Source organism: Mastigoproctus giganteus, chromosome 14, assembly GCF_048544385.1.
Source record: "Mastigoproctus giganteus isolate SK-2022 chromosome 14, ASM4854438v1, whole genome shotgun sequence".
In the NCBI taxonomy this organism is placed as follows: Eukaryota; Metazoa; Arthropoda; class Arachnida; order Uropygi; family Thelyphonidae; genus Mastigoproctus; species Mastigoproctus giganteus.
This window is the reverse complement of record NC_143588.1, coordinates 106,627,403-106,644,542: the sequence shown is the minus strand read 5'-3', so window position 1 is coordinate 106,644,542 and position 17,140 is coordinate 106,627,403. Positions and strand designations below refer to the sequence as shown.

The following is a 17,140-nucleotide window of genomic DNA, read 5'->3' as shown; positions in this document are numbered from 1 at the left end:
AGGTCCAGGATATTTTTGGACATTGATTTTATTTAAAGCTGTTTGAAGCTCTTGTTGAGTAAACAGGTCAGTATCCACAGTGGAAGAGTATTGAAGATTGAGGGTTCTTGTCATGGATTGAATGGGAGAGTCTGTTGACTGATCATCCTGAGGGAGAAGTTTATCCAGAATCATTGTGACAGTATCATGCCAGGTCGTGGTTTCAGAAACATTGGTCACTATGGAGTTGTAAATATCATTGGTTGGCAATTTTTCTCTGCTAAGTTTATAGAGTAGTCCGCACGGGTTCGAGTTGCCCACAGTGGAGACGAAAGACTGCCAGATAGCGATTTTTTGCTTTGAGATTTCAAGATTACGCTGATGTTTTATGGTTCTGATTTCATTTCTGAGTCTTTGTACTTCATTGGGACGCCAAGAGCGTTGTCTTTGATACAGTTTCCTTCCCCTGTGAACACGTCTTCTTAAAACCGTTAGATGGGGATTCCACCGGGAAACAGATGATTTTTTTGGAGCTATTCTCTTAGTCGAGCATTCGGTTGCTCGTAGTAAGGCAGTTTGGATATAGAAGGCTTGTTCTTTGGCATTAGGCTGATTAAATGAATCTAAAATTTCATTACGGAAATCATGTTTAACTGATTCTGATAACAGTGGCCATTTTATATGCTTTATAACAAATCTTCTCAAGTCCTGAGTAGGTATCGTCCAATTTTGTAAATTTGTGGTTAGTTTAATTGAAATTGCGCGGTGGTCACTACATGTTAGATCCTCAATCACAGCCCAGTTTGATATTTTGTTAGTGATGTTTGCAGTTGTGAGAGTCAGGTCGATGTTAGACTCACCATTTATTGTGAAGAAGGTACTGGGTTGATTGGATTTATTTAGGATGTGCAGGTTATGTGCCAGTATGAAGTTCTCCAGTTGTCGTCCTCTGTGGTCAGTGGAGGTACTAAACCATAATGGAGACTTGGCATTGGAGTCTATAGCTATAATGATTGGTGATGGGCATAGTTTTTCAATGAGAGAATCTAGATAGTTCAGGGAGATTTGGATATCTTCAGATGGAGGACATTAGAGTGATACCAAATAGAAAGTACGAGAAAGTGACGAGAATGTAGCATTTGGCCTACACAGGGAAGAAATAGCTGTTATATCAAGTGAGGTATTAAATGCCACTATTGCAGACTTTGGATGTTCTGTGTCAGCATGTATGATCCAAGCAGAGATTGGGAACCCATTAATTTTGACTTGGGTCCATGGAGACTTCTGGAAAAATATGGTTCTTGTAAGCAGAGCAAATCATAGGAATTCACAGTGATGGCAACTCGGACTTCATCTGTGACGTTCTTGGACCGATGAGCATTCAGTTGGAGTATAGTAATATCCTGATGGTTAGGAAAAGTTGCATTAAGGGACGAGGTCTGGTTGATGTTACTCATTATTGGTTCTTGTTTTAGCCTGTTCCAGTGCTCTAATGTATTCTGGACATGAAGTGTCCTTTACAGAGTGATCGTAATCCTTATGACGCCTCTTGCAGTTGATGCATTTTGGTGTATCCTGTTTTTGAGGACAGTCTGAGTATACATGTCCTCTCATGGTGCAATGACCACACGACACTACTTCTTGATTACAAGTGTGGGATGAATGACCAAAAGCCAGGCATCTAAAGCACTTGTTCACTATTGTAACCCGACGGTACTTATGGGTTTGATACCCAAGATAAAGTCTGTCCTGTTCAAAAATACATTTTAGAAATTTTGCAGGGAAGCCAATGACCCAATTTGTTAAGTTGGCTTTAGATCCTGTATTAAACCTGAGATTTTTTGATTTCATTACTTGTTTCAATTATTTGTGGGACGTATGATCAATACATTTTGTTTTGGAGTTGTCTGGGAAGTTTGATGCTGTTCATTTGATCTAGGTTGTCTTAGAATATAGTTGTCTTCTGCAAGTTGTGGTGAAGCAACAGAGTTAGAGTAACTTTTGATCTTCACAGTATTCAATCCCTGTTGCAATGTGGTGGAATATGTCTTCTTAGAGGAGTCCAATGGGACTTGAAAATGGCATTCTTGGTAGAGAACTTGTTTTCTGAGTTCTGCTCTTACTTTTAATTTCTCATTTTCTATGATGACATTTTCTGTCATCATAGAAAACGAGATGTTATGGCTTCTCATTTTCTGGCTTCCATTTCAGTCCATATCCATAATAAAGTTTATGGCAGACATTGTTATGTTATTTGCTTCATGGGTGATATAGGCCACCATGTCACATTTAATCTGTGATGTGGCTTCACTTATAGATGTCAGGTAGTCGGTTGTATTCTCTTCTGCTTTACTACTGCAGGTGTGCACCTGGCTGGAGTCATCAACAGCACACAGATGCTGTTCTGGCAGTTGGGAGCATTTTTGTGTTTCATTTGCTGGTGGGGGTTGGTTTGCCTCTCTTTCTTGATTAATTTCCATCAGCTCTTCTAGTTCTGGGAATTCCTGATGGTCTAACCTGTCAACCTGCACCACCAGTCTTCCCTTATCTGATGTTGCACTGTCTCTGGGTCTATTGCCAAGCGCCCTGAACTTTGGGTGTTCCATTTTGTTTTTGTTGCAGGTGTGGTTTCCAGAAGACAGTTGGATAATGGTTGGACCCATGGCTTACTTTTACGGCTGGAGTGTTTGGTTTTTGTTTTATGTTCTTTGAAAGTCCTCAAGAGGGGATGAAAATGATGTGGTTTGAGGAACAAGTCTCTTTTATTATCAATTTTGATGGTGTGGTCCTAGAAATGTATAGATGGTCTTAATGGAAAAAAGAAGGTCAATCTGATCCTGGGTGGTCTTAATTCTTATCCAGAAAAGTAGTTGGATGAAGGTGAGGGGTAAACTAAGACTCCTGTTGGAGGTGGTTGCTGCATCATAGATACTGACACATATTGCCTCCAATTTTTGCAAATATATTTGTTTCAAAGGAAAATGGGTTCCTGTCAGAGGTAACAAATGATGTTGATTTTTTTTAGACCTGTCCTAAGTCTGTGAATGTTGTGGTTACAGAGAATCACTTGTTGTAGATGAGACTCATCCACATGAGAGTATTGTGGGAGGTTGGTGTGACAAATGTTTTTGACAGAAAATTCAACGAAAGGTCTCTTAGGTGGGAGGGTATACTTATATGCTGCTGATCCTGTTGGAATGGTTATTTCTTTTCAAACAGATCCTGGCGGAAAGCTATAGTTCAATTAATATGTGGAAATGCCTTTTTCCAGGGTAGTGAGTGATTAGGCAGGTGTTATCAATGGTAGAAATTTGAGAGTAAGGCGATTGGTACAAATAAGGATGATTTTATCTTAAGGGAAATCCTGACGAGTGTTTTCAGGTGTTTATTTTTGGAGTATGTTAAGTAGTTGATTGCTCGCAGCTTGAGGCTTTATCCCTAAATGCATCTTAGTAGTTGATTGGTTATGGGAGTTTGAAGTTGACTGCTAACCTCCAGAGACTTAGCATGGGGGGGGGGACAGAATTTTTTTGGGAATACTGATGATTCTGATTCAGAGAAGCGATTTCTGATCGATGCTGGTTTCGCTCGTGTTCAATGATGATTTATCGATGGGGTTACAAAGTTATTGGTCTTGGAAGTTACGATATCGTAACACTATCCAATATGGCGGAGAACAAAGGCAAGTACATCATCAGGGGTTTGTCACAAGAAATACTGTCAAAATAATTTGTGAAAACAGTTTCAAGAGAAAGTTCAGTCTTTTTAGTCCAGGAGAGTCCACAGTCCAGTAAATAAATCCCGAAATTCAAAGCGGCAGATGATTGAGGGTGACGATACAGCCTCTAATGTCAATCCTATGACTGACCATTGGTCACTATCATAGGAACAACGTTAGATTCGATCTAGGAATTTCCAGCCTTCCCCATGAGATAGACATTTGAAATTTTACTTACATGTACTTCAAATAATTCTATATCAGATACACTTCTTGGAGCTAACTGGAAACTCGATAATCCGAAGTTATTGATCATTAATTCGGAGCACTGAAATATGCAGCCACTATTTCATTTAGAGGGCGTATTTTTTCTCAAGTGGTGAGGAATATCTTGAAACTGAAGATATCCAACGATTTCCTTGGACAACACGATCAATAGCCTTCAATCCGATCGAACGTGTACGGGATGCCTTTGGGCATTGCATTGCATTGCATGCTGGCAGCCAAATCTTCGGTCATGTGGTGAGCTAAGGTCTCGCTGGTGGAAGAATAGAATTTGTTGCCACAGAATCTTATAGACACCCTTATATCAAGCATGATTAACCGCTGTCATGTCGTGTGACCATATTTTCGAGCATCTTGTGTCGACTTGTGTAATGTGACCTTTTTGGTAATTCTTATAAAATGGTTACATACAAGAGCCATATGCTCTCTATGAACCTTGAGGATGGTACAACAACAAAAACCCAACAGCAGATACTAAAACGAGTGGAAGAATTTTATTAAAATCCCCATAAGGATAAAGGAAAACAATTGGATGTGATACTAGATGCAGAAGCTGTACCAGTAATTTTGATGGAAGAAGCAGATGCTACAAAATAAATGAAAAATGGCAAAGGAATAGGTCCTGATGAAGTCACTATTGAAATGTTGAAAGCCAGCCAGTATGTAAAGCTCTAGCCAAACTATCTTCAAAATGCCTTCTGCATAACAAAGTGCCTGTATCATGGAAAAATGCAGATGCCATCCTACTGCCCAAGACAAAGCAGATTTAAAAATCTATCAACAGTTATCTACAAGGTTCTCACAAATATACTTTCAAAAAGAACAGGCACAATACTTAATGCTGCCCAATGTTGCACTGTTTGGATCACATCCAAACAGTGCAACAAGTTATGGAGCGGTACAATGAATACAATCTACCATTATATATAGCCTTCATCGAATATGAAAAAGCATTAGACTCGGTCACAAAAACAAGAAATAATCAACCAATGTGCAGATAGAGCTTACATCAATAATCTCCAGTGAATATATGAAAAGGGGACTGCATCACTATGGGTGCCCAATGATAAAGTTCAAATCAACATAGAAAAATGTGACCAACAAGGAGTTACAATCGCCCCAAAACTATTTTCTGCCTGTTTAGAAGAAATTTTTTTCAAGCAAAATTGGGATAATAAAGGACTCAAGACAAATGGAGATTACTGAATCACTATGCGCAGATAATTTTCTTTGCCAATGATCCGGAAGAATCGCAACATAAAAGCAAGTTCGATTTGAAGATGAATATCAAGAAAACACAGTTATGTTCAACAAATTTACTAGACCAACGAATATCATGGCCAGTGGACAAGAACTAGAAGAGGTATGTTTACCGTGGACAAAAATTTTCAACAGATAGACATATGATGAAATTGAACGGCACATAAATTCGGATGGCAGGCATTTGGAAACTTAATATAGTCTTCACAAAGGAAAAGTTGTTTTTTTTTTTATCAATATATCCTAAGAAATTACCGGTGGCCCTAACATAACAATTTGAATTTGATCAATGTATCCAGCGGTTTTGTGGGGACACTATCCTTCCTGTCCTAACATATGGTTGTGAAACATGGACATTGAATGCCAAAGCTTTATAGAGATTGAGGGTCACACAGAGAAGTATGGAGCACCGAATTTTGAACATAGCTAAAAGAGACCGAAAACATGTGCATGGATTCGCCAACAGTCTGTGTCATCAATGAAAGAACAAAGTGCTTAATGGCACGTAAGCACTTTGTTCCCGTAAATGGGCAGGTCACATGTCAAAAATTGTTGGTGGATATAAAAATTTCTGAAATTCGACAACTATATAACATCACATTCTGTATACGACAACTGCCTTCCTTCTTTTGAATGGAATCTAGAAGTCTCAGAGGGTTGGGGACCCCACCGATGTAGAGGATCAATGTTCCATGGTAGGGCAGTTTTGCAATTTGTGCAGAGTGGATAGCTGTTTGAAAGAAAAGTAACACCAAGAGCAAACAGTTTTTTAAATACAGAGGAAGCAATATTTATGATGTGCTTATGCGCAAGAGAGATTAGAAGCAGGATAATCGCTAAAAGAGATATGATCATGCCTAGAAATCAGGAGCAGAATCCTTTTTGCTAGATATAAGAGTGGACTGATTCCCAAAGGTTTAAACAGGCTAAACATGTCTGGTACTACTTTAAGCAAAGTGGTAGTATTGCACCGATTGGATGAGTCATCTACTTAGTATTGCCTGGTAACACAGACAGGTGTCATTTCTCTGTGTCCGTGGGGGCCACATCTTGACTTCTACTTATGCTGGTTTGCAGCATATTGGTCACCTCCAATATACTAGGTTATTGTTCTTGAGTTTTAGGAGCATCGTCGACTATGGCAGTGTTGCTCCATGCATATTGTCTGTAAATCGTGTATTCCCGAGGTCAAATTTTTGTTTGCTGGATGAAAAAAGTTTCCGGGAGGAAAAACCATGATACCCTCACCTGAGATCGACTAACTTAGCCACGATGTGAAAAAGACCCGTAAAAATTCTTCACATCATCGACGGGTTTCGAACTGAGGTCTTGCCCACCAGGTCTAAGGGGAACGACGATTCTACCAACTGACAACTTTCTGGATAACATACTTTCAATATATTTTAGTAATACATTGGTCATTGTGGACATTTATTAAAAAGCCTACGCTTCAGTTCCCATCAGCAGACTTTGGGGATTGATGCGAAGAATGAATGTAAACAAGTCAATCAGCAATTTGATTAAGAGAATATATACAAGTTGCAGAGTGGTTATTAAGTGTGCAGTAAAGGGCCGGTTCGGATGAGTGCATTATGTCCAAATGCCTCAAACAAGGATGTGGAATGTCGCTGACGCTGTAGAGCGGTGAGAATTCAGGTTGCAAACCATGTCATTCATGCACTATTCGCCAATGACAAAGTGATAATTACTCAGGATTGGGATGACATTGACTTCATAATGAGGAAGTTGGTTGATGTTTACCGCATGGTGTTAAAGTTAATTCTAAATAGACAAAGTATTTGGTGAAGAAGGCAGATACTTAGGCCTTTTAGTTGGCAAAGTCAAGGATATCACTTCAGATATTTGCAATTCGTTATTCATAAATCAGGAATATTCATAAATCAGGAACATGTGAGAAAGGTGTAAACGATCCAATTATCCAGGCCCACACTGCTATTAGGCAATTGAATAGGGTGTTGTGGAATCAAGACATTCGACAGGAGACCAAGATAATATTCCAAATAATAGTGTTTTGACAAGTGGTGGGAAAGAAATTATGGACGTTGAGTGCAAGGCAGAAGAGTTGTATAAGAGCTGTGGAGATGGATGGTTTACGACAAAGTTGCCATCTTCAAAGAGTTCAGATTGAGGCCATCATGGAGAGATTGAATTTGGAAGAAAATGTAGTGGAGCACTTGGAGTTGATTTTTGCATTGGTATGTCTAACAGATGCCCCAGGAGATATGGCCTAAGAGTGATGAATTGGTCGGTGTTGGGAAGATGGAATGACCTAGACTTACGTAGAAAGTTGTGGAGGCGATGCTAGCCGAAGGTTGCAGGACCGCTCCTGGGTTGACCATTCACAATGGAGAAGAAAACCATTAAGCAGTGTTGAGCTGTCAATATATGTTCTCTTTGAGGATCCACCAAAACAGCTTCTTATTGAACCGTTGTGCATTGTGACCACCATTTTTTTTGTCCATGAACTGGTTGCATCGACAAATATTGGACTGCTTGATCCTCTAATAACTCAACTGTTTAATGGCTATTTTTAGTAGCTATCTAATGTATTAAGTATTAAAATAAAAAATCTTATCTTGCTTATCATAACAGAGCGGAATTCGAGTGATATACAAAGTGCCCTTTGGGTAGCAGTTTGTAGAAATGCTGTACCTCGCCAAAAACAAAATAAAATATATACGAGAATCGATCATTTAATTTGCAGGGTGGTGCAAGATCCTATCTTAATTGACCAATCTTCTGTGGATTTCTCCTTCTCGAAATACCTCCCGTGAACTTTATACATTTTTTTTTTTTTTTTTTTTTCGGGGAAAAAAAAAGCATTCAATGCATGGGTGTCGCACCCATGCATTAAATATTTTTTTCCCCCCAAAAGCCTGAGAAGTGCTTCTGTTGTGGCTCTGTGAACACTTGTCTTTCAGAGCTTTCTTCAGACGTGGAAACAGGAAGAAATCACACAGCGCTGAGCCTTTACCCACACCATGCATGGTCACAACACATTTGGCATCAACATGAGGCTCTTGATCCATCGTGCATGGTATCAAAAGTGCAGGCGGTTGTATGGTATGTTTCACTGGAAGGAACTGGTGCATGTGGAACAACGTATCAGTGGTCTCCGCTATCGTCAACTGCTTGCTGAGTGTGTACACCCAGCTATGCTACACTTTTTCCCGAATGGTGATGGTGTCTTCCAAGATGACAACTGTTGTCATCTTGGAACATTCCGGGCACTTGTTGTGCAGGAATGGTTTGAGGAACACAGTTCTGACTTCCAGCATATCAACTGCGAGCTTCTTTGGACTCAGGGGAGGTACCCATAGACTGGAGATGTGCAAATGTAACCCCAATTCACAAAGGAGGATCAAAGGCTGACAAGTAATTATAGACCTGTTAGTTTAACTTCTGTTCCAGATAAATTAATGGAGGCACTGGTTAAAGAAGCACTGCACGATCATCTAGACAAGAATTCAGTTATCAGACGCAGCATGGTTTTGTTAAGGGCAGGTCTTGCCTGACCAATTTGATTGGATACTATGATGTAGTCACAAAAGAACTGGATGCAGGGAATAACTTTGATATTATATATTTGGATCTTAGAAAGGCTTTTGATACTGTTGCACATGGAAGACTGCTGCACAAATTGGAGCAGTGTGGCATTGGAGGCAAATGGCTGCTATGGATAAGGGGATGGTCGAGTGGCAGAAGACAGAGAGTGGTAATCAATGGACACTGCTCAATGTGGACTAATGTTATTAGTGGAGTTCCTCAGGGTTCAGTGTTGGTCCGTTGTTGTTTTCGGTGTTTATGAATGATATTGATGATGGGATATCAAGTTTAATGTCCAAGTTTGCAGATGATACAAAGGTTGGCAGGGTTGTTAAGGACACTACTGACGCTATGCTGCTGCAACAGGATCTGGAAAGGTTGAACAGATGGGCTGAGAGGTGGCAAATGAAGTTTAACATTGACAAATGTAAAGTACTACATATGGGAAAAAGTAACCCCAGAGCAACGTATCAACTCTGCGGTACTACACTGACAGTGGTGGAGAATGAAAAGGACCTGGGGGTAATTGTGCAGGCAGATATGAAGTTCTCTGAGCAGTGCAGACAAGCTGCAAGAGTAGCTCATGGTGTCTTGTCAATGATATACAGGAATTTTTCTAGCAGGGATAAGGAGGTGATTATTCCCTTGTATAAGGCAACGGTTAGGCCACATCTTGAGTACTGTATACAGGTCTGGAGGCCTCATTTCAAGAAGGATGTAGAGCTGCTGGAACAGGTACAGAGAAGGGCAACAAGATTAGTGAATGGAACAAAGGGTTGCTCTTACGAAGAAAGGCTTAAGTTGTACAAATTACAGTCTGGAGACTAGGCACCGGCGAGGTGATCTGATAGAGGTGTATAAGGCTTTGAATGGTTTGAGCATGCTCAATGCCAATGGGATTCTTCATCTTGCTCAGAATAATCACCTCAGAGGGCATAAATTCAAATTGAGGAAGGACGGATGTCGGATAGATGTGCGGAAATTTGCCTTTGGCCAGCGGGTGGTTGGTTGGTGGAACCGACTTCCATCATTTGTTGTTGAAGTTGATAGCCTAAACAAATTTAAAGCTCAACTGGACAGGTATTTCGAACGAACGGAGGGGTGAAATGGGAGTGGTGTGTGTTTTTTTTTTTTTTTTTTTGGCTGATGCTGAATAAGCTTGCTTTCTTGCATCATATGCCTCTACTAATGATAATGCTAATGTTAACTGGCTTCCGAACTCCCCCAATATAAATCCCATATGTGGGACACTAGGAAAGGCACATCAGGTGTCTGGATATACCAATCACCTCCATACCTGCATTGCTGACCACATTACATGCAGTTTGCTTGGCCATACCTCCCAAACGCTTCCGGCATCTTGTTGAACCAATGTCACATTGGATAGTTGCTGTACTAAGGGCAAAAGGAGAACCTACGAAGTATTACATAGGTTGTCATAATTCAGTGATCAGCCAGTGTCTCTATTGTGGGGGGGGAACTATTGGGGCATTTATTTATTGTGGGGGGGACTATTGGGGCATTGGGCTAAAGTTTCATCTAATTCTCTAAGAAAAATTTTGTTTAAATATAAAAATTTGAAGGTAAATAAATACATTAGTTAAAATTATCATGTGTAAATAACTAATTTGTCTTGATTGTGAGAGAAAACAAACATTTTGCTTTCTATGCAATCACACCTGTTGGTTATTAATTTTTTCAATGAATTTGTTTTTTCAGCTTCAAAGCTAAAATGCAAAGGGTTGAATCATTTATACAAAGTGGTGTATTGAAACAAAAACATTACACTTAAGTTTTTTTTTATTTTGTAAAAAAAACAATAAATAAAAAAGCATTACTCAAGGCACTTTCTGTAAAGAAAATTTACTTAAAAAAATGAACAGCATTACAACAAAAAGGAAATTCAACTTTGAACTACATAAAAAAACAGTACAAAGATGAATATCACACGGAAGACACAGGGTCGCATTTTCTTCTCCTGTATTCCAAAACTACAATTTTTTTTTTTTTTTTTGGTAAAGACTGCATCTTAAGTAAAATGCTCTCCACTTGGACTAATATACAAATAAGATACTGCACATTAATTTTCTTACAACAATATACATTCAAAAATAGGAGACTTCTTAATAAATTAAGAATAATCAGTGTTTGCATCTCAAAATGAACTTAATATAAAACATTCTTAGAAAATGGTCTTTAGAAACAAAATTTAATAATTACAGAAGTTATTCTTAATTTTACATTAATTAACAGCTATTTTCACCATTAACTTATAATACAAAAATTTACTTGCTCAAATTTTGGCAAAATTCAAGATATAAAAAAAAAAAAAAACACACACACACAAAATCATTTTAAAGCTCACTAATACTTCTTTCCACATAGAGAAGTGAGGTTTTTTTATGTTAAACTATTTTTTCCATATGACATTTCTCTCCAACTGTTTTAAATAGTTATAAATGCAAAATAATAAAAAAAAAAAAACGAGACTAAGGTTGATTCTGTACAAAATTACAGTGAAATACAAAGAGCACTTCTGTTTTGCTTAAAGATGCAGCTGCTCATTAGTGACAGACTAGGACACTTTTTGTTTAAACATTAAAGTTACGGTAAAAAACTACGCAACTGGGCTGATCTACAGAAATTAGATTGTGTTGCAAAGTAACGTATTTTTTTCCCCCCAGTGAGATATACTAAGTTTCTGAGTAACTAAAATATATTGCATCAGGCTTTTTTCTAACTTCATTTGGTAGAAAAATTATTTCAAACTGAAACTAGGAAAAAGTTAAAAATATTTCAGTGGATACTGCAGCATTTTGGCTCTGGAGAGTAGAACTCTCTCTCCTTTTAAAGTATACAATACACACATAATAATAAAATTATCTTTCATTTCCTTTAGGACTATCTTAATACAATCCCAAATGTATTAAGAACTGCGATAGTTCCACAGTCAACTAGGAAAATATATTTGGATTTAAAAATGGATAAGCAGAAATGTATATCACTGCAAACTTCTTTTGCACAAAGTATCACTAGTCAGCAATTAGCTTTACAATAAGCAGCGTCGTCACTTTTTTTTTTTTTCCGCTTTTAAAAAACAGTTTTGAGCTTCAATTCTTATACACAAAAGAATCTAAAGGGCCATTCAGGAAGTACTGGATAAAACTTAAATCACTTTAGCGATGACAGCTGACAAGATACAGTCTACGACATGATTCATAGCCTTTCAACCTAATATTTAAATACAATCGAGGCTCCGTAATCAAACACCCTTTTTAAGGGCAAACTTTAATACACCAGTTAAATAAATTAGACACACTTAAGGCAAATACACTAAAAAACATCACAAACTCTTTAGAAACTAATCGAATTTGAAGTAGTTAAAAAAAAAAAACTTTATTTAAATAAAGATGAAAGTCACTTTTAGATATACATACTGAGCAATGACTGTGCTTAGTTACCTGTGCTTCAGTGTGCTTAGTTCTGAAAAGATATTCCAAGGCTTTTCGAGATTATGCATCAATTATGCCTTTCATTATTTATTAATTTTTAAGAATGATGCAATTGTACTAACTTGTATGCTTTTTAAGAATGCCTAAAACTGACATTTTATTATTTCCCATCATAGTTCTCGTTTTAGAACCAAGTGTTGTATTGCCTGTATGCAAATACAAACCATTCTTGAAGTTACTGTTTGTTTAATCACACAAAAAAACAGGGAAAACTATACACAAAGTTATGACTAAAATGTACAATGTTAAGTTACAATATTTAAATTTCAGTTTAGCATACAAATTTAATGGTGCATCATGAAAATTCTTGGCAACAGTTTTCAGAACAGAAAAACCATTAAAAATGCAATTTAATATCTAAGAAAAAAGAATAAACTGAAGTTCATCTGATTATAAATGACACTGTGAAGTCTATTGCTACAGAGGGACACAGAGTGAAACAATGAACAGCTAGTGAAGATTTTAAGCAAACTGCACAAGGAAAAAAAAAAAAAAAAAAAAAAAAAGTTTTGGTAGGCTTTTTTTTTTACCATTGTACAAGAAAATATTAAACTAAGTATGCTTTTTACAAACACTAAATATAAAATTACGGAATGTTAAGTTCTAAACGGTGCAGTTTTGCTAAAAATCTGTATACCAATATTCTGCTTAATTTATGATGTTTGACACTTATAAAAAGGTAGAGAATGATATTTATGAAAACCTTCATAAATCGCTCAGCATCTGGGCTCTTCTTCTTTGAATGCGCAAACAGGAACTCAACAGTTTTGCCTTCAAATATCCTATTGTCACATGAAAATAAAATGTCATGCACAGTGGAACTTAATGTTCAGCTAAACAAAGCTGAAATGTCAGGTCTTGATGTCTCATCACCTCCATTACCACACAAACACACACACTTTTTTTTTATTATTTTTTTTTTTTTGCAGTCCCACAGTGTTCATAATTGAGGTTCTGAATAAAAAATAGCAGCTTGCGATGAGATGGTGACAATGGCAAACAAGCACTTCAAAGCTGCCGGGCAGTGCAATTTATTATTGTATGAAAAAAAATGCACTGGAATTGTCAAACTGCACTGCTATTGTCATGAACACATCACAATTGCTTCAGGAAGAAACCAAGCTTGTAAGAAATGACTAATTTTGTTTTATTTACTAGACAAATTCATTTGTTCCTGGCGATGTTAGAGGCTCCATGCTCTGAAAGAAAATAAGTTTTTTTTTCAGTATTCCATTGTTATCTAAATATAAAACTGGCAATTTCAAACAGACTATTACAATAAAAATCATTTACATAAATTTCTCAACAATAACCCTTAAATGCAAAAAATGGAAACACACATACACACTACTAATGTGTAAACATCCTTGTATTCTACTTTGTTTGAGATCTCTATTATTATTATTAGAATAATAAATTATTATATTAAGTGCTATTTTCCTTTGTGGGGTATTCCAGAATCAAACAATAATGAATAAACTTACTAAGCAACTCAATTATTAATTTAGAAAGCAAAATTAGAATCCATCCCAGTTAGTCAAGACTCTTGTTGACAAGCTGGCTCTACGCACATCTGTTAAAAGATAAATCTTTTGAAAATTTCTGCCACAGAGAAGCTTTCAACAAGAAGTCTAACAAACTTCCTATTTCACTTAATTATTGCAACCTTTTTCTAGAAGCAGATACTTCCACTATGAATAGTATTAGTAATAGCCACATGGTGCAAGGAAGCCTATGGCTTAAGCTGCACCAGCCAAAAAAAAAATAAATAAATAAATAAAAAATAAAAAAATAACACCCAATAAATAAAAATAAATAATTAATAACAGAAAAGGAAATAGATAACCTATATGCGTTTCCCTCCTCCCGTAGGCAATTATCCGACCTTTGAATTTCCCCAAACTGGCAACCACCCGCAGGTAACTTAATCCAGTAATTTAATACTTGCTGGCAAAAATAAAACTTCCTGCAATCTAGTCTAAACATCTCCCCCCGTAGCTTGAAATTATTGCCTCTAGTTCTAGACCACGAAAATCAAAAATTCATCCTCATTCATTTTACTTATGCCTCCCACTCTCAGAGCCTTAAACACCTCAATCAAGCCTCCTCTAAGGTGCCTAGTTTCCAAGCTCTGCAACACACATATTCAAAGTCTTTCCTCATATGGACACCCTTTTGCCAATCTCACCAGGTGAGTTACCAGTCTTTGGACCCTTTCAGAAGCTCAAATGTTTTTCTTTAGGTGCAGTCTCCATACCTGAACACAGTATTCCAAGTGTGGTCTAACAACAGCCTTATATAATGAGATTATGATGTCTTTATCTCTACTAGCAATTCTTTGATAAATCATCGACAGGACACCATGGGCTTTCCCTTGCAACCTGTCAACAATGCTTGGAAAACTTCATGTCTGACCATATAGTGCCAACATATAGTCCCTTTCCTCCACTACTGGTATAATAGTAACTGGAGTTCTGGTTTTATCCTCAAATAAAAGCCACAGTAGCAATAAAAAAAAAAAAAAAAAAAAAAAAAATATATATATATATATATATATATATATATATATATATATAATAATAATAAAAAAAAAAACCTAGCCCAGGACTTGAAAATAAAACAATCAATTCCTTGACCAATATTCATAATATCCAAACAAAGTTATCATGATCAGTTAAGAGAGGCAATTCTACAACTAGGAGCTATTAATTCAAATTATGGGGAAAGATGTTTAGACTGGAAAGCAGCATATTCTTTTAGCCAGTGAACTGGTAATTACTGGAATAAGTTGCCTCCATGGATGACAGCTGGGGAAATTCAGAGGGAGAGAGCTAAATAGGTAGTTTATTTTAATTTTATTATTTTTAATTTTTTTTTCCTTTTTGGCTGTGTAACAAAGCCTAGGGCTTCTATGTACCATACAACTAATACTAAGTGCAGTTAGCCTTATAACTAAATAAACCAAATCCCTGTTGAGCATTTTCAGTTCTGAAAGTAGCAGGCACCTGCCTTACATGCCATGCTTCCAATCTAAATTTTTTTTTTTAAAACCAATTATAAAAATAGTTCAGCTCAAATAGAATCAAATCTCATCCTTTTGGTTTATCATAAAACTTTTTCCCCCTTTTTTTAATTGAAATTATTTTACTTACAATTCTTGGCATAATTTGATATTCTTTATTCTTAAAAATTATCACTCATTTTTAAAACCAGAAAATGAGTTTCCATTTGAGTATCCAGCAGTAAACCAATCCTATTCTTAAATGAATATGTTATAAAACTTGTCAGAACACTTCTGTAAATACCATTCAACTAACAAGTACAAAAACTGGATAGTTGAACGTTATCAATCCTTTGAATGGATTGAGAAAGCTCGATTCTGATGGGATTCTTCCTCTTGTTCAGACTGCACACACGAGGTTGGTTGATTGCTGGAACAAAAACTTCCATCTGCTGTTGTGGAAGTTGACAGCCTGAATAAATTCAAGGAAGAACTAGAAAAACTATTGGAATAGATGAATAAGTGAAATGGGAATACTTACTGGTGGATACGATCGGCTAGGTTGATACTGGTTCTTTTCTAAACTAAACTGATCTTCGGTAGTTTTCCTATAGACTGGATTATCAAAATTCATACTAGTGACATTTCTGCGAAGATACTGCTTATAAACTAAGAAAGCAACCTGAAAGTCAAAAATTATGATTTTAAAAATGCTAGCAAGTATTTCAAAAAACTTTTATTACAAAGTTCAACAAGTAAATTTCTGAAAGTTTAAATTTAAAAAAAATTAAATACAGAACTGTACAATTAAATGCTCCAGTTTTAGGGAGGGCTGATAGTGTTTCAAATTTATTTTTTAAAATAAAATTAGTACTTACATATAAAAATATGCAACTTTTCATGCTTTCTTTACAAAGATATTTTATATTTAGAATTTAAAATATAAATTCTCTACAGAGATTCTCTAAGCAACCAACCTGGTTTATAAAACATGTCAGAAATTTTCTATATGATATGTATATAGTAACTTACTGGTCAGAAATTTTCTATATGATATGTATATAGTAACTTACTGGTGGCGCTCTAATCATTACTATGTTTTAGTAGTAAAAATTATTTTTATATTTAACCTGATAAAAAGAAGGGATTGTTTAAAGGGACAGCTAAATCAGTCCTTAAATTACAGTATCATAAATGCTGAAAATGAAATCATCATATATTTGAATAAAACTGGCAAGTATGCCCATATTACACTGCTGCCGTTGTGAAGTTATATATCAATCATGTGGCCGATTTTAAATAGGGTGAGCCAGTATTATTCACCATATTACAAACTATAAAAAGAAAGCACATTAGTTAAAAGGTAAAATATCTCATTTTATTTAAAATGATAAAGTAAATTTTCGTGGTACCAAATAATACCAAAATCTAGATGGCAGAGTTGATAAATCTCAATATCAAAAATTGTATCAAGCAAAGAAAAACAAAAAAAAAACTGATGATTTCTGTTTGTTGCTGAGAGTTGAAATCTATTAAAAATTTAAAATGCAAAGATGTTACCATTTGGAGTATATTAGAAAGCAAACGGAAGATTATTCCGTAATTCAAAGTAAATGGATTCCATGCACATATCAATGATGCAACTGCTTCTGTGATACCACAGATGAACAGTTAACATTAAATTCAACATTACTTTGACATCCATTGAGCCACAAATGAAAAATTTCCTGTATGAAAGTTTTTATTTGAAAGTACAATTCAAAAACAGCTTCATTTTTATTTTTTTATAGTGCTTTGTAATGTTGTGAAAAACAATTT

General features: G+C 36.2%; 1 protein-coding gene across 3 annotated transcripts in view; it reads right to left on the bottom strand.

Moving 5' to 3' along the window:
* Positions 1–12,850: 12,850 nt before the first annotated feature.
* Positions 12,851–17,140, bottom strand: part of LOC150075503 (very low-density lipoprotein receptor-like) — a 77,960-nt gene continuing 73,670 nt past the window's right edge. The window contains exons 20-21 of one of the 3 annotated variants that reach the window (XM_090388780.1): positions 15,864–16,004; positions 12,851–13,520 (exon numbers count right to left, since the gene is read on the bottom strand). In XM_090388780.1, the coding sequence (XP_090244906.1) occupies positions 13,476–13,520; positions 15,864–16,004 (186 nt within the window). In that variant the 3' untranslated portion in view covers positions 12,851–13,475. The remainder of the gene's footprint in view (positions 13,521–15,863; positions 16,005–17,140) is intronic. The other 2 variants (XM_090388779.1, XM_090388781.1) reach the window with 2 other exon arrangements.